The sequence below is a fragment of the Myotis lucifugus genome, unplaced genomic scaffold, assembly GCF_000147115.1.
Source record: "Myotis lucifugus unplaced genomic scaffold, Myoluc2.0 scaffold_98, whole genome shotgun sequence".
NCBI classification, from domain to species: Eukaryota; Metazoa; Chordata; class Mammalia; order Chiroptera; family Vespertilionidae; genus Myotis; species Myotis lucifugus.
Window position 1 is genome coordinate 1,999,686 of NW_005871146.1, and position 18,415 is coordinate 2,018,100.

The window sequence follows — 18,415 nt, forward strand, 5'->3', positions numbered from 1 at the left end:
AGCCTGAAGCTCTGGCCTTTACAGACACATGACCAACTCATGGCTCTGAATAGCATCTGAGATACAACCTGGGCCATCCAGCCTGCAGAACTGGGAGTGAGCTCAGGAGGGGTGAGGCAGAGTATGAGGGGAGGGGGCACAAAGCATGTGTAGGAAGACTGTTTTTTTAAAATATAATCTATCATTCACCGGAAGAAGTCAAGGGCAAGTGTACACACATACACACACATACACACATGAGACAAAGACAACTCGGGGGATCTGGGAGACAGAGAGGCAACCAAATCTGGAGCTACGGGTGAGCGGGGAGGGTGCTAGGGGCTGAGGGCGGGTATGGGAAGCGTGACAGCCTCCTTCAATGTCCATCTGCTGGGAGGGGGCAGACAGGGGCTTTCATCAGGGGAATCAGGCAGATAAAATGACAAGTCAGTTCAACTGATGGGGAGCAAAGTATGGAGGGAGGAGGGGATGTGGAACACAGTGGGGAGATGGTGGCGGCTGGTAGGGCAGTTTTAAACATCTTTGATCAAAACTGGACAGCACCTGCTCCATGCTGTTATTCATGGTTCAGTGCATCAAAGATTTGTGCAAACATTACCAAGTCTCTTAATTAAGGAAAAATTATGACAAAAAATTAACACATGTTAAAGACCGACTGCAAGAGGGCTTGCCTATAGATAAAGAGAAGGTTTAAACATGCCAGGTAACAAAGAGACATGTGCAGGAACTGTAGGAGCTGTATAGGAGGAGGCAACTCTCGGGAAGGCGGCAGGAGGCCTCGGAGTGCAGGGGCTGGAGTTGTCTGAGGCCAGGGAGCCAGGGCAGGGTGTGGGGGCGGGAGTGGGAGAGAACCAGGCGGGTACAAGAGTCCGTTCCCTGGGTGGGTTCCATGTGGGAGAGAGGTGCTGCTGCCCCAGCAAGAGGGAGGAAAGACCTCAGAAGAGCTCTCTCTCGGTGGGTCACCAGCCACCTGGCTCTTTGGCCACTCCAGGGAAGAGGGGTGCAAGCAGGGCAGGGCTCTGAACATGACCAGTTCTCTGCTTCTCTCCCAAATGGGCCTGGACGGGCCGGGCTGCCTGCATGGGCTGCTGATGTTAAGTCGGACAAAGCCCTGTCAGTGTGAATGTAATGGGCCGGGCCTTGGGCTGACAATGCAGGCAACGACCAAGCCTTAATCCAGTGTCCCACTTGGAGAGAGCTCCTTTCCAGGATGCTGTGGGTGGAAAGGCGAGAGGGAGAGAGGCAGAGGTCTGGAGGTGAGGTGGAGTGAAAAGAGGTTTGGGTCCCTGCCCCAGCAGCTGCCCAGAAGTTGCAAATGTCCCTTGGTTTTCTCACTCCGTGCTCCCCATAGCTGCATCCTCCTATACAGTGTGAGTCATGCCAGGCTGAGAGTAAAGGGAGAGAGAAAAGGATGCAGCAATCAAAACTTAAAGGAAAGGGAGGCCTAACTCGTTCCAAGGTTAAATAAATCATAAAAACATTTTCAAAATAAAGCAACAAGAAAAAATCCTTTAAACCAATATAAACAAACAAATGAAAACCAGGAAATGAAAATAAGGAGGTGGGGAGGAGAAAATAGGAAGAAAAACAATAAACTGGGGAAAGACAATGAGTATTAGAGCAGGCACGGACAGTCAGGTCCAGACGCCATGTACTTACGTTTACCTCGGTGATTGCTATATCAACAATGCTACCCACAACAATCAAGGCGTCAAACGTATTCCATGCATCACAGAAATAGTGCTGCATGGGGCAGAGAAGCCGAGGAAAGGAGAGAGAGAAGAAAAAAAAAAAAACCAACAACAAAGGAGAAAAACAAAACAAAAAGGAAGAGGAAAAACAAAACAAAACAAAACAAAGCATGAAAGAAAGGAGAGAAGAGAAAAAAATGAGAAAAGAAAGAGGTTACGTGGGCATAGTAAATACTCTCTTACCACTCTACAGTCCTGGTGGCTCAAACCTGGGTCACCTGGTTTTCGCAGGGTGGAGAGGCCTGACAAAAGCTGGGTTAGTTCAAAGGTTACGCCGGGCTGTGGCCACTTGGGAGGGGAGCTGGCGGCCTCCCACCGCCTGCTCCCTCCACTCGGCCAAGCCCCTGGGCCTGGCACACAGGGCTGAGCTGGGACTAGTGGAAAAAAAGGAGGAGAGGCTCCCACTTTTTTTCCCTCACAGGACGACGGCAGGTTCAATAAAAAGCATGACTGGAGGCGGGTAAAAACAGGAAATTAAAACAAATAAATAAAAGGAGGTAAAGAGAGAGAGAGTGAGAGGGAAAGAGTAGGCAGAAGAAGAGGAAGGAGAAGGTTCCTGGGGAGGGCAGAGTCATACTCACATTAGTTTCACTGAGAATGACGTCAATTATGCTGCCAATTACGATGAGGAAGTCAAAAACATTCCAGGGATCACTAAAGTAACCCTACATAAGGGAGGGGCAGGCAGGATGGGGATTAAAAAGGAATATTAGACAGACAAGAACAGAGCAACCATCACCATCAGAATCACCGTTCCGGCACCTCAGTGTTGCTGCTGGAGTTCCAAACACCCTTTCAGAACCCAGGAGCCCAGGGGAAAAGGAGGTGCCAGGAGGCAAATAGTCCAATCCTCCTGCCCTGCCTCCCCATGGCCACACGGCTCCCCTTCCTCCAGACCATCCGCTTCACCACCCTCCTGCACAGAGGCCCTCTCTACTTCCCAGCAGGGCCTGGGGCAGGCAGCACAAGCTGCCACGGTGCAGGGATGTGGCTGGACTCTCTTTTCAGTCCACATTCAGCATCTCCCATGTCCCCGGTTCTCTTCATCAGAAGGGCCTGTCTGGAGGCGGGGAGGGACCACAGCTGGATGACCCCTTAGAGGAGAACGGGCTGTGGTCCCATGGGTGATCTGGGAGCTAAAGAGAAACGATCAGTGTGATCCAGAAGAGTGGCCAGGTCATCTGAGCTCAGAGGTGCCTCATGTAAAGTTCAGCAATGACAAGGGGACCACGTCATTAAAACAATGTCTATAAAAAGCTGGACTTTATGCAGCTAGAATGAGGGTCACCTTGTTCCAGCTCTGGATGTGCCCAAGAATTTTCAGGGGCAGCTGTGTCATGGCAAAGGCTTTCCTGACTGAAAGGAGACATAGTGCAGGTAGGTCTCATAGTTGGGGAGCACAGGACATGGCCCTAGACAATGCTCTCCTAAGCAACATCTGCCCAGGCTCCTGTCCCAACACTGCCGTTCTGCTATAGGGTCCCGCTGAAATGCAGGTGCCACCAAAGTGAATGAAGTTTTCAAAGCCTTTCCTGAGAACTGGGTTGATAGGGGTGGTCTGGGTAGAGGGTATGGAAGGGAACAGGATTCTTAGGAAGGAGAGATTCTGGCACAGAAGAGGAAGGACAGTGTCTTGCTTTTACCACTTTACCCTGTACCTATGGAATTTCACCTCCACCATATTTAGAAAAGGAAAGAGATAAATTTTTTTGCAAGACTTTAAGGTACTTGGACAACTGGCCAACCAAGGGATAGGCAGTCCCAGGTTCCCTAGAGGATTCCAGGAGTCCTGGGTGGGCCATCTGCCTATCTGTGAGGTGAGGGATTTAGAGGGCAGTGCTGTGACCACAGGGACATCTGCTCATAGGTGAGGAAACCCTAGGAACAGGACAGCCACATTTCCCATGGAGTGGAAAGGAGCTAGTACTAAAGACATTTGTCTTCTTTAAAAAAGGACATTTGCTCTTTTAGTTTTTAAATAAATGTCTGCAAAGGGGACAAAACAGGACTGGAGAACATTTGCTGAGCAGGACCAGACCTTTCCTATTCTCTAGCCGCCAGTTGGGGCTTCCGGGAGATGGAATTCCAGAGCCTGGCGAGTGGGTCTGGAAGCACTAAAGTTCTCTTGAGAGTTTCCCAGGTCTCTCTCCCAGCCCTCTAGAAGGCTGCCAACTCTCCCTTTTTATTTTTTACTCACAAGAGCCATGAGTCTGTGTCTTCCATTTCCTCCTGGCTCTATCCAGCTCCCTTAACTTCCCCACTTCCCAGCCATGCCCTCTTTCCAGAGGGATCGCAAGACACGCTGTCCTAGGGCTGTTATTCTTAGTGTGGGAGGTCAGGTCACAGGGAAAGGGGCCTCTTGGTTCCCAGGCATTTCTGCCAAAAGAAAACAGAAGTGCCACTGTGGAGACTTTGCACAGCCAGGCTGGGGAAGCAGAGGTTGGCCAGGGCATGGGTTAGGTGAGGGTCAGCCTAAATACATGGCTCTCTTGTTGGCTTCCCAGAATATTTTTCTGATCATGCTAGACCCTTTGAGGCAGAGAGGGGCCTCTCTCTCTCATTTAAATCAGATGTTATGAGCAGGAAACAACCAATTCCCTCCCAGGTTCTCAGATGTCATTCTCAGGGCAAATGGAGAGGGCTGATTTTGAAGGGAGGAAGGTAAAGAGTGAAGGCCCCAAATGGACTATAAAGATGCATATGTTTTAAAATTAGAATTTGGAAAACATTGGGGGATATCTCTAGCTAGGAACACCATCTTTGTGGTAGAGCTATTTCAGAAGGGAAGGGGAGAAGGTCAAGGGAGAGAAAGGAGAGAAACAGGAACGAGAGCAGAGTCTGGGATGTTCTGCATCCAGCCTAGAAAACGTGGTAACAAAACACGATTTGGGAGTGGGGACAGGAGGAGAGGGAGGAAGGCAGAAGGCTCAGGGCTCAAGAAAGGAGGACGATTGGAGTCTTTCATCCACGAGAGACCTGAAACAAAATGGGTAAGTTGGCCTTGGTCTGCAACACCTCTGAGAGGAGAAAAGGGAAAGAAAGGAAGAGAGGCAGCAAACAGGCAAAGGCGAGGTTAACACACAGGTTAATCAGCTGGGAGCACCAGGGGCGGGGCCGAGACCTAAAGGGACCCTGTCAACCTCCTGGGTGTGCATCACTTGTCACCATGTCTCCTGGGTCTCTATGTGCGTGTGCACATGGAAGGAAACACCACAGTCAATTCCTCTTGGACCACGGCTGCTTCCACAGCTTCATGGCTGCCTGCTATGGGTTGGCTGGGCTCTGTGGAGATTCATGCCTCGTGCCTTGCCCTTGCCCTTGCCCTTGCCCTTGCCCTTGCCCTCAACAGGCTGTGCTGCTGGAGGCTTCTGAATGACTTCTCTGGTCTATGGAAAGCTACTTGGTGGGCCCAGTGCCTGGGCCTCCACTGGCTGCAGAAACCAGCCATGCCCTTGTCGCCAAGGGTTCCTGGGGACCCAGCCCTGAGGAGAGTTTTTGCATGTAGCCAGAATGCATGGTCGGGGGACCATGTTTGTGGGAGGTGTTGACAGGATCCCTTTAAGAGGCAGCTTTTAACCTTGACCCTTCCACCCACTTTCCCACCCCACTGTCCCACAGCCCATCAACCTTCCCAAGTGGACCCCGAAGACCCCTTCAGATCCAGCGTTTAGGTCAGCCTCCTCCTCCCACTCTTTCAGTTGTCCCTTCCTCCCACCCATTCCCACCCACTACCAGAAACAAGGCCCAACGCCCCCATTAGGTCAACAGGTGTCCAAGGGGGACACTGGCCAAACCCCTAAGCAGGCAGGGCCTGGGAGAATTACTTTTCCCCTAAACTCTCTGGAGTGTGAGAGCTTAGTGCTCTGTTATGCTCTCTTTCCCATTCTCCTATTCCCCCCTACCCCAACCCACCCCCGCACACCTGTTTTTGCCCACCTCCTTATTTGCTGGAAACCATTGGAAATGTGGATTTTGGGGGTATAATGGAAGAAAGAGGATGAAAAAAATTCATAGGTGTTTTTTCTCTTATACCTGCCACTCCTTCTTTCCCTGGTGACAGGTCCCAAGTGGCTGGGAAGACACCAGGGTTAGGGACAGGTTTTCCTGGCTCTCCCTGAATGGTAAACCAAACCTCTTCGTGTCCAGCTCCTCAGAGCCATGCAGGCCTGATCGCCCAGACGGGATGGTGCTTTCAGGGCTGGAAGTCTTTTCCTCGCAATCCCTAGACCCTGCAGAATCAGTAGATGTCCCCTTTCGAGATGGGCTCTCCCCTGGCCATCCTCAGGAGGTCTCGTGCTCTCCCCTCCAGGCTGAGCAGCAGCACCCCTGCGATTGCTCACACCCCACGGGTAACCCATTCTCCTGAGTGCCGCTGGCCCTCCACTCACGGGCTGACATGGGCTGAGATAATGGAGACCAAATTGATGCAAAAGTATCATATGATGCATTTCACATGCACAAGAATTTTGGATTTTCCTCTCTTTTGGATTATCTGTGTCCTGATGCACCTCCTCCACTGGAGCTATTCCAAGTTGAAAGAGGCAGCGTGGTGGTTAGGGGTGGGGTGAGGTGTCTGGGTTCAAATCCTAACTCTGACACTTATTAGCTGGGTAACCTTGAGCAAATGACATAACCTCCCATGCCTCAGTTTCCCCGCCTATAAAGTGGGATAACCTTAGGGTCCTGGTGAGGAATAAATGACAGTAGCATTAGCTACTGTCATGATAAACCAGAGGGGATCTGTTAGGTCGGATTCACAGGGTTAATCTTGGGGGTGGGACATCAGAGGGGAAGGCAAAGCCCAGGTGTCTGTGGAAGGAGGAGGGAAGAGGCCGAAGTTTCTGGAATCCTGAGCTGACCTCCTCATCTGTCTTTAAGGCCTTATCTGCCCATCTTGAGTTACTACTAAGTAGTGGGACTGTCTTAGACTCTAAACTCTGGCTGGTACCATTTTGAGATTAGTGACAGTATGCAAGTTATCATGGCTAATTTCTGAGGCTCAAGTTCATCTAGACCAGTGGTTCTCAACCTTCCTAATGCCGCGACCCTTTAATACAGTTCCTCATGTTGTGGTGACCCCCACTTTCATTGTTACAAATTTAACATAATTAAAGCATAGTGATTAATCACAAAAACAATATGTAATTATATATGTGATTTCCGATGGTCTTAGGCGACCCCTGTGAAAGGGTCGTTCGACCCTCAAAGGGGTTGCGACCCACAGGTTGAGAACCGCTGATCTAGACAGTCAACTGCCATGTTCTTAGAAACCACTATTCCTACTAGGAAAGACTTCTGCTCCTCTGCCAGGAGGGCTGGGGAGCGAGGCCTGAGCAGCCGAGTGGGCCGTTTTCCAGTGCTGACCCCAGAGAGCTGTTGTGGGAGAGGTGGTAGGCTTGTGTCTTTGCCCTTGAATTCTGGATTCTTAGTCCCTTCGCTGCTCAGAGCAGAGTTCACCACTGTGATCTTCACAGAGGCAATACCAGCTTTAAAGCAAGGGGGTAAGAAGGAATCCACAGAAAATCTGCACGCCTGGGATTGTGTTGTGTATTCTTAGTAATTTTGAGGCAAAAGTTGTTTCACTGCCATGACTTGTTTTTTTCTCTTCTCTATTCCTCTTGCCTATCGTCCGCTTGTACCTCCGCTGGTCCAGCAGAGAGAAGGCGAAGCGAAGGAGCACAGAGATGATGTGGCCCTGATAGGAAAGCGGACTCTGGACTTTCAGTCTGTTTGCAAGTCTCTCTCCAAAGACCGTTCCCTTCCAGGGACATGTGAGGTCTAAGAGTGTCGAAGTGGGACACCTGAGCTGAGATTAGAAATGGAGCTGCTGGAACTGAGGCGGAGAGCAGGAACAGATAGGAAAACTGACAGAGGAAGAGTGTCTGGGGGGTGGGAGGGAGCCCAACTGCCAAGAGATGGGGATGGCAGGGACGCGGAGGAATTACAGAAATCGTGTGAGAAGAACAGCTGAGAAGGGTACTGATGGGAAAGGTCACTCAGGTAGAAGGCAGGAGAGGAGAAGGAGGAAAAGAGGAAAGACGACACTGAGGGTCGAAAATGGGGAGAAGGTGGTGGGGAGAGAACAGGACAGAGAGAGGGAGAGAGACAGAATTGGAGAGGAGAGGAGGGGAGGGAAGAGGAGAGACAGGCAGGATGGAGAGCTCCTAGAGTGGGCCCAGACCTCTGTAGTGACCATGCAACTGGGACAGGAAAGCAGCGGGAATCCATGAAGCTGGAGGAAGGGGTCAGGGCCACCTGGGGGAGGCAGGACCTAAAATGCACGGGAGGGGGGAAAAATGACTTGTACTTAACCCAGGGAAGGGGTTCCTGAAAGAGGACAGAGCCCCGCGTGAGTGAGCAAACATCTGCGTCAGGAGGCTGAGCAGAGGGGTTGGTGGTGGGTGGGAGGCAGTGCCCAGGTCCTGGACACACTGATCTCTCCTGGGCCCCAGGCTGTGGAGCGGAGGGATGGGCGGGGCTGAGGGAACAGGGAGAAGAGCTGCATGCAGCTGGGGGAGGCGCAGTGGCGAAGTCTCTACATTTGTGAAGAGTCAGTGCCAGGGAACATCCTGGAACACAATGGTAACTGACACCAAGCAGAGATAATATAAATTGTATTACATTAGGATGCCATTTAGGCATAACAGTAATCATGGAAATTAGCGGTGTCTCATGGAGAAGGCATAATGGAGCACACAGCTGCTCCCGGCCCTGGCCGCCTGGGAGGCAGCGAGGATCTCTGCCTTGTCTGTCGGCTCCCTCCCTGCGATGTATTCATTCAGAAATGCCTGAGGGCTCACACTGCACAGACAGCCTGGGGCAGCAGGGACAGAGGGCAGGAGCAGGCAGGGGGTGCGGTCAGGGCCTGGGGCCTTCTCTGCTGAGGGCCCAGGTGGTGGTGGTGATGGGGGCTGCTCTCAAAATTTTTATAGGAATGTAAACTCTGAACTGGACATCATCTGCTTCCATTTGCCTTTGGAACTAAGCTTTTCCCTCCCCAGGAAAGTTTTAAAGGCCCTCATTCATTTATATTATCAATGAGTGCTTACAAGGTGCCTGGTGTGCCAGGTGTGGGCCTGCAGACACGGCCAAACCTGGCACTTTCGGTCTTCTCCTCTGGGAGCAGATGAAAACTGCTGGTTATGGACTAAGCATCTTGGGGAACCTTAGCAGGTTCATTCTCTGCCTCAGTCTGCACCGAGTAGGCTGCAGGTGCTCCAGGCTAATGCCAGCCATGAGCTGATGTGTGCAAAGGACTCCTCCAGGATAGGGTGTTGCATGGACCTACCCCTGGGGCGGGCAAGGCCAGCAGATGCACTGAAGGTACACAGGCAACTTTACAGTCAAATGAACCGCATGACACTCTGGAGAGGCAGGGAAGGCAGAGACCAGGCGGCCCTGGGAGTGGGAGGACGGGAGGAGCAGCCAAGGAGCTTGGCCCGTGCAGCCTCTGTGGCCTGCCTGTCTCAAATCCTCTCCTGTCCAGTCCAGCTGCCCTTGACTCTGGGACAGTATTCCAAAGCCAGACCTGGCAGGCCCCATCTACCGTCTCCAGGCCCTTTCTGACCTGATGAGCACACCCTTACTTAGCAAAGGCAGGTGTGACCCAACTGCGATCATGAGAGATGCAATCTGCACCCACTTTACTGAACAAAATGTGAACGAAATGAGCAACTGTCCTCACTTCCAGAGGAGAGCCTTGAGTTGTGCAGGCATGTTACCACAACCTCTGCTTCCTTCCCGGCAGATGGAGGGACCACGGTGCACCCCCTCCGAGGGTTGTGCGGTGCCTGCTGGTGGCTGGGATTGTTCCTGTGACTGCTGCAGGGTTCGAGCCAGGCTGCCCGCTTGCATCCTAGATGGCCCCTCCCTTCCCCGCAGCACTGGTGGGAGCACTGGCAGTGCCTCCGTTCTGGTGGGTCAGGGCTGCACACAGCTCCGCAGCTTTGGGGACCCCTCTTCCCCTCCCAGACTTGGTGTGGTCGGGTCTCTTTCTCAGCGGCAGGAATGGAGATGGAACCAGCGCACTTTCCCATCGGGCTTCTTTATACAGTGTGGATAATTTTCCACATTAAATAATTAAATGTAATAGCTAATACTACCCTTCCCACACAAGGCTTTATGCAAGTCATATAATTATTTTTTATTATTCATAGTGACTTTTAAGCTCTCAAGTGCCAGGCAAGAAGGAAACCTGTCACAGTGTTGCAACAATATGCAAATCCCTGGGTACGAGAGCAGGCGGGAGGCCCCATGACAAAGCCCACTTATGCCTGTCTGCCTGCGCTGCTCCAACAGGTACCCTGTGGGCACTCCACAAGTAAATAATAATCAGAGTGATGCCCACTCACCAACAGGCTGCTGAGAAACAGGCTGCCTGGCGCAGCACGCAGCTCCTCCGTCAGGCTGACGCCCTTGCCGGGCTGGCTGACTGGCTCCCTGGCGTCCCCTTGCAGCCTCCCTTCCTCTCCTTCCCTTCCCTGCCGAGTTTCTGGGCTGAGGGGGTTCCATGGATGGTGGGAGACACTGGTTTCTTAAGAGTTGGGATAAAGAGGTTTCAAGGAAAACTAAATAAGAGGCTAAAGTCCTACCTTAGCCTAAGGCCGTGGTTCTGAGTGTGGGGAGTGCACTGCCCTCTAGGGCAGCGGTTCTCAACCTGAGTTGTGACCCCTTTGGGGGTCGAATGACCCTTTCACAGGAGTCGCCTAAGACCATCGGAAAACACATGTATAATTACATATTGTTTTTGTGATTAATCGCTATGTTTTAATTATATTCAATTTGTAACAATGAAATTGGGGGTCACCACAACATGAGGAACTGTATTAAAGGGTCGCGGCATTAGGAAGGTTGAGAACCACTGCTCTAGGGGGTGTTTGGGATCCTGCAGGGCACCACTATGATGCAGGGGGCAAAAGTGGCCTCTAGGAGTGAGGGGGTGGGGCCGCCAGGGATGCCTCTGCAGAGGCTGGCTTGGCTTTGCTCATGCGGTGACAGTTACAGACACCTGATGCTGCAGGTGCTACTGTGTTGGATCTAGAGCAGTGATGGCGAACCTATGACACACGTGTCAGAGGTGACACACGAACTCATTTTTTTGGTTGATTTTTCTTTGTTAAATGGCATTTAAATATATAAAATAAATATCAGAAGTATAAGTCTTTGTTTTACTATGGTTGCAAACATCAAAAAATTTCTATATGTGACACGGCACCAGAGTTAAGTTAGGGTTTTTCAAAATGCTGACACGCCGAGCTCAAAAGGTTCGCCATCACTGATCTAGAGGAACAGTAGGCTTGAACTGCTCCCCCATCACCACACTCCCATTCTTCACCAGCACTCAGCACGCTGGTTCAAAACCACAATCAGATTGTATAATGCCCCACTTCAGGCCCCTGCTGCTGTGGTTTCTGAGGGCAGTGAGAGTACATCCACACCCCATACTAGTCCGGAAGGGCCTGCACACTCTGGCCCAACCCACACCTCCTCTTCACTCACTGCTTCAGGCCCCAGAAAAAGCTGAGCTCACCCCTGCCTCAGGGCCTTTGCTTTTCTCTCCGCCTGTAATGCTCTTCTCTGGTTCCTGTTCAACCTCCAGGGCTCAGTTTAACCGGCACCTTCCCGACCTCCTTCTCTCAAACAGTTGCCTCTTCCCCCACGGCTCTCCCTGTGGTAACCCATCCCCCAGCATGGCACTTGCCTATTCTGTAACCTCTTTTTTATTGGTGTCATGACACCATGAGCCTTGTAAAGATGCTACCATGTCTCAACATCATCAAGAAGTGCTCAAAAACTATAGAAAGAAAAGAAGGAAAAAGTAGTGCTAATGAGTGGAAATTACATAGAGGCCGTTCAGTTCAGTGTAAAGGAGCATTCCCAACACAGCTGCCTCTAGAAACAGGAATGTGTAGAGATTTCTGTGGTGCTGAAAGATCCATGATCTTAATGGTGTTTTCTAACATTAATATTCTGACACTTTACCTTGTTCTTTAGTTCTATAATTCTCATTCATTCATTCATGCATGCGTTAAATGCTCACTGAATGCTTCTCATGGCACAAAAATGCATATGAAACAGTCTCTGCCTTCAAGAAACTCAGCAATCTAATTTTTGTCTCTGCAACTTGAAAGTCTTCCACGGCAAGTGCATGTGTATATGTGTGTGCATGCATGCGTGTGTGCGTGTGTATATGCATGTGTGTGCATACATACACGTAAATAGCAGGGTACATTAGGTTATATTGTTTCACTCTCCTGAACCCACCTATCAGGGGATTGTCCCATAGCCTCAAAGTACCTGTCACTTCATATTGGAAAGGAAATCAGAAAGTGCAGACCAATCCAGGAGAACATATGGGCCAAAGAATGGGGCCTCAGAGGAGGTGGAGAGACATAAGAAGGGAGTGACTATTACTAGTTTCCATAGAGTTGCTACTTGAGAATGGCTTGCTTTCTGGTTTGCTTATACTTGCTGAGGACCCACTAAGTGCAAAGCAACCTATCAGTTTGCTCACATTCATTGTTTCAACGAGGGTGTAGTTAAAAAGCTTGGCTTTTGAATCGCCTAAACCTGCATGAAAATCCCCCAAAACAATGACAACAAAAATGGCTCTTTGGTTTTGGACCCAGTACTTAGCTTTTTTCTCTGCTCTCCAGTTTCCTAAAGACCATTTTACTTGTCTTATAGATTGACTGAGATCATGAATGGATAATGTCTGATTCTTCACAGACACAATATCCAGGGTGTCCCCCCAAAATGTATATACATTTTAACAACTGATAGCTCAATTCTGAAAATGAAATGTATTTTAATAAGCACTGCCTTTATAATTACTCAAAGTATATACATTTTTTGTGACACCCTATATATTACTTTCTTCCCTCCTTGCTTCTGAATGTTACTTAATTTTAAGAATTGATACAAAACTGGCTAATGTAATTATTCATCACTTATTTTTAATAGGAATAGGAGTACCAGGCTGAATAGCAAGTTTCCTAGGGAAGAATGTGACGGTGAAGTGGGGCCTCTACAAGACCCAAGTGTGGGCCAGAGTCAGGGAAGTCTGTTCTTAGAACCCACACTAGGGCTCACCGGCTTGTAGTCCCCATCGTGTCCCTGGTACCAAGCACACTGCCTGGTGCGTTGGAAGCTCACCACAATATTTGTGGGTTATTGGTTAACTTTAGGCTGCAGCAAAACACTAGCCAAACTGCATATAGTCAAGAGTTCTTACAGAGAAAGAGAGGAAATGGTGAAAAACTGGGCTCAGATCTTGGGAAGCCCAGTCATGGGTGGCATTGGTCACAGAAAAGGGTGAGTGGCAGATTTAGGCATTAGCAGCATGGTTTATATCTGTCCTCGCACAACTGGACTTCAAGGATGCATTAAGATGAGCCCTAGAAATATATTACAGTGAGAGGCAGACATCTGCAGGAAGGGGTAGCATGCATGAGCTCAGGATGAGAGATGACAGAACACCAGAATTGCAAAAAGACCAATTTAAAAATGGAAACGAACAAGCAGGACATAAGGCAGAAGGCAAAGTTCCTTTGTTCTGAGTTAGAGAGCTGGGTGCAGACTCCCAGGCTGAGGGCTCGTGCATAGTACACACTCCATCCAGATGGCACTCTCCCCAGAAGCCTTAGTGACCTGCAGACACTGCTACGGTCTGAATATTTGCTCCCCACCTCCCCCCAAGTCACAGGCTGGAATCCTGACACCCAGAGGAGTTAGGAGGTGGGGCCTTTGGGAGGTGATTACTTCATGAGAGCAAAGCTTTCAAGAATGGGATTCATGCTTGTATAAAAGAGATTTCGCAGAGCTCTCTTGCCCCTTCCGCCACATGAGGGCTCAGCAAGAAGGCACCGGCTATCCAACTGGGAGAATGCGACCATGCTGGGGCCTTGATCTCGGGCTTCCTGCTTCCACAACAGTGAGAATACATTTTTGTTGTTTATACCCTACCCAGTGTGTGGTATTTGTTATAGCAGCCTGAATGGACTAAGGCAGACATGACCTCACTGGTCTCACCATAGTCTGCTAAGCCAGTCTTCCTATGTTATGGAAACTGAGGCATGGAAAGAACAGTGCATGTAGAACTATATGCCCTCCCTGCCCACCCCCAACTCATTCAAGGTGATGCTGAGGTAGGAGCTAGGCTTCCTGGTTCTCAATCTACCAGAATTTTCTCTCTTTGTGGAATTTGGGGCAGTAGATGATTAAGCAAATAAATGAAATAAAATTTGTGTTGTAAAAATATGAAGCCAGATAGCTCAGTTGGTTAGAACTTTGTCCCAATACACCAAAGTTACAGATTCAATCCCATCAGGGCACATACAATGAATGCATAAGTAAGTGAAACAACAAATTAGAGTTTCTCTCTCTAAAACTAAATCAATCATACATATGGCCTCACAAGAATTACTGCATCACTTAAAATTGTTAGAAGGGGGAATTTCTGTGAATGGTACAGTTAGAGCCAGAGGTGAAGTTGGAGAGAAAGTAGATTTTAGCAGGAGATGTAATTATCTGGTAAAAACACACCAAGACTCTAAAAGATTCTCAGCTTTCAACAAGAGCCAGTGGCCCCAGTTTGCATCCCTTCCTGCTAGTCATCTCCCTCTCTCCTTCCTTCTCCTGCTCTTCACTGGGCTCTAAGGGACATTTCTCTCAACAGCTCATGAGAGGGTGAGTGGGGATTAGTGTCTCCTGCCTGGCGGAGGGAGCCTGGCCTGGGGGAATCTTGCCGGTGATCTTCTTGGCGCATCGGCTGCTGTCCCAGTGCATTACAGGCACCCTGGCCTGCGGTTCCTCTCACTCCATCTGCCCAGGCTGACCCTCAGGGCCTTGGTGGCAGTTGCCAGACCTCTCCGCTCTGCTGCTTAGTGGCTTGTCTAACACAGGGTAACACATCCCTCTGTCCTGTGCCTCTGTTTCTGTCAGAGTTGGCAATATTTTGGGACCTATCCGCTGGCATGCTCCCCACTGGCTTTCTTTGGGGGACAGAGGGCACACCTGATTTTGGAAGTTAATGAAAACCACGACTCCCTGGCCTGAGTAGGAAGGTGGGCTGGGCTCACAGTTGGCACAAATGCTTGATATTTCCTGGGTCAGATGAGTAGATCTGCCGCTGGACTTGGGGTGGAGTCACCTGCAGAAGGGTTCTCCCCGCCCTCCACCTCCTGGTGAGTGTCAGCCCCTGGTCCCTTCCCCAGGAACAGCTCGCTCATGCAGGGTCAGAAAATGCCTTCCTGCCTGGATGACTTGGACCCTCAGCCTCAGGAGTGCCCTTCGCATCTGTACGGGGGCATGGGTGTTCCAGAGAAGCCCGAGCTGGCTGGAGGGAGGGCTGGATGCCTTCAGGCTGCGCGAAGAAAGCTGTTTGCCAAAGGGAAGCCTGATGCTGGAGCTTTAAGGAAGGAGATTCTAGGCATGGATAAAGCTGACAGAGCAGACCAAGAATTAAGCTGCAGAGTGTCTTTGCAGAAAAATGCGCCCTCCCCACTCCAGCTTTCCTGATGCTGTCCACGTGGGAAGTTGGACTGCCCTCACCTGTCCCTTTTGCCACAAGCCCAGTGAAAAGAGGCAGCTGGTGAGGACTCCCCACCTTGACCACACCCTCTGGGGGTCCCCACAGGCTCCTCGCCTAAGCAGGGCAACAGGCCTTCCCTAAGAACAACACTGTATGCAGAGAAAAGATTACTCTGGGACCACTGGGAACCATGGGATACCCCACACTCTGATAGGCACTAACATGCTAATTAGGAATAAGAAGAAGGCTGCCTTCGTGCCCAGGTAGTCCAAGGCCAGCAACACTGTCTCTCAGGTTGAGACCTTCAAGATGCAGAGACTGGCCCTGGCTCAAGCACTCACAGTGCTGACCACTAGGAGGCCCACTCAAGAGCCTTTTCCTCCTCACAGCGCTGCTGCATATACCGGCGAGACCTGAGCCAGGCTGTGCCCAGTGCTGTGATGAGTGACCCCAACAAAGAGAAAGTGCTTGACCTCTGTGGTCCTGAGCAGCTGCTGCTGCCGCATCTCACTACCCACGCTCCTTCCAGCTATGGCTCAGCCCTTGCACCCAGCCAAGGGACGCACCGAGGGGCCACCGATGGGCATCTCAGGGCAAGTCTGAGGACAGGAAGAATGGGTTGTTTGTCAGCATCAGCCATTGCTGCCAACGCCACCTGCTTTCTGTCTCTGCTCTCCAAGGTTTCATGTCCTCATTCCTCAAAGATAGCAGGAACTTCAAAAAGCCTCTAAAGCTGAGAAAATAGGGTATCAGCTGAATTACTACCCCACTGTTAGCTTGCATATAAAATGTTAGCCAAATCCCCCCTGTCTGAGCGCAGGTGGCAGGAGTCAGCCCATACAGTTTAGAGGGCACGCAGCGAGGCAGGCTGGAGCCTCCCGTAGAGGCCAGGCACAGTGGGCGGTATGGCTGGAAGTCGGAGCCCACTTTGGCAGTGGTGTCAAAGCTATCAGGCAGCAAGTCTCTGTCCAGCAATTGGGGTGTGCAAGGCCAGGCACTGCATCCTGGGGAAGGGATGTGTAAGAACCGGGCAGGGGCGAGGGCTCACAGGTTTGAGTTTCACTGAGGCACTAAATGCTAATCAGAAACCCTGGTCAGAAGTCCAATGGCTGTGCTCACCAGGGACAGCCCTCTCCCCCATTCAGCCACCGCAGGAAGACCAACTCCAGACCACACCTGCCAGGGCACTCTGCCTTCCTCGGACCAGTTCAGGAACTGGGTGAGGAGGGTCTACAGGGGAACAGCCTCCACACTGACGAGGCCTGCGGGGATCCTGGGACAACTGGGAGAGTGGACGGACTCAGGAGAAAACCCGCACTGGGGACCCCAGGGCAAGAGGCTAGCTCGCCCTGTCAAGATGGCTTCCACTATCATGAGTTGATTCCTGGTAGAAAATTACCAGCTGGGAAAGAGTAGGGAGGATGAGAGAAACCATCAGTTTCATGAAGCCAAAGCAGATGGGTTGAAGAAGCCAAGACGGACAGAGGGCAGCAGCTACAGGAGTGTCCTGGGCAGAAGCCACGTCTGAGCCGTGCTGCCCTGTACAGCAGCTGTCGGCCACGCGCAGCCCAAGAAATGTGAAGTAATTAAAGTGAACAAAATGAAAACATCTATTCCTCAGCTGCACTAGCCACATTTCAAGTGCTCACTAGGCACGGAAGGCTAGTGGCTATTTCGTGGCCAGGGCGTATGGGACGTTTTAATTACTGCAGAACGCTCCATTACATAGTGCTGGCTTAGAGGCCTCACTCATCCCTCAGGTTGGAAATGCCCTTGGACCCTAATTTGTCCTACAACAGGAAGGTGAGTCCCGAGGTTCAGTTGCTCTTATTCAAGAAAACAGGGGGCCAGGAAGGTCAGTGAGTGTTTTCACTTTGGGCCCATTCACCTCTCCAGACTATTCTCAGGCTGGAAGAAAGCCAGAGAGCTGCCAAGGTCAACTCCCCCCAGAGTCTTCCCCTTGGGGAGATGCTAAGAGGTAGTGAGCAGTGCATGCTCCTTGAGCGGGCAGCAGCCACTGGGAATGAGGTAAGTCTCAGAAATAGCAGTTCCTGCCTGTCACCCCTCCATGACCACGGGCAGACCTGTGGGGGAGGAGAGTGGCTAGAAACTTTCTCTTTGGGTGGGCTTCTCCTTTCCTGGGAAGATGGACTTCTAGTGAAGAGGGGAAGGCAGAGCCCCATCCTGTGCTGCTCCTCACGCCCTCACCCTTGCTGAGTCATTGTCAACAGCAAATCCCAGGCAACCAAGTCGCAGCATCACTCTTGGTACTAAAACCCTGCTGACAGTGGAGTGTCGTGACTGGCACCGCTTCTAGAAGCAGGTTCCTGCCTCTCCTGATATCTGAGCGGCCCAACTGGGTTGAAGCCTTGGGACCACTCACCCAAGGTCATCCGATTGGCCATAGAGTTCTTGTTGGGTGGCTCCCTTTCTCCTGCTATTCCCACCTTGGGTAAAGTTCAACCTGGAGCTTTAACTGGGATTGTGCGGTCTATGGATCAGTTTGAAGAAAACTGACATCTTTATAATATTAGGTTTTCCAATTCATGAACATGATATATTTCTCCATTTACTAAGTTTTCTTTAATTCATCTTTATGAAATTTTATCGTTCTCTTTGTAGAGATTTGAGACGTATTTTGTTAGATTTATTCTTGGGCATTGTATATTTTTCAGTGCTTATCATAAAGTGTATCTTAAAAATATTTATCCATCATTTTTGACAAATTTCAGTTCATGATAGGAAAACAACCCAGCTATTTAGTTATTTTCAGACCATGCTAACCAGTTTTTCATGCTGACCAACTTGGTCCTGCACAATCAAGTAGGACCCAGGTGCTCTCTGCCCCAACCCAGGCATGCCTTCTGCTCTCAGGAGGGGACTTCCTTTGGCATGCCATTAGGTCTTCAAATCAATCCTACTGTCTCGGCTTTCCCACTCTTCCAGACATCAGCAGACTCAGGCCCCTGAGGTTTGGTGGGGGACTGAATTGCTCTAAACCGGTTTATATTCACCCATCGTTTTTGTGTATTTTTGGAACAAAGTGTGGATTTAAGGAGTGGGGCAGTTGAATTTGGGGCAGGGATTTACTTGAGTAATTCATTTTCCATTGAGTGGTGAGAATAGATAGAAA

General features: G+C 50.4%; 1 protein-coding gene across 8 annotated transcripts in view; it reads right to left on the reverse strand.

The window, feature by feature from the left end:
• Nucleotides 1–18,415, reverse strand: part of CACNA1C (calcium voltage-gated channel subunit alpha1 C) — a 587,470-nt gene that overhangs the window by 58,248 nt on the left and 510,807 nt on the right. For 5 of the 8 annotated variants that reach the window (XM_023756709.1, XM_023756711.1, XM_023756708.1 and 2 more), the window contains one exon: nucleotides 2,333–2,416. In XM_023756709.1, the coding sequence (XP_023612477.1) occupies nucleotides 2,333–2,416 (84 nt within the window). Of the gene's footprint in view, nucleotides 1–1,659; nucleotides 1,744–2,332; nucleotides 2,417–18,415 lie in introns of all 8 variants that reach the window. The other 3 variants (XM_023756710.1, XM_023756707.1, XM_023756704.1) reach the window with 2 other exon arrangements.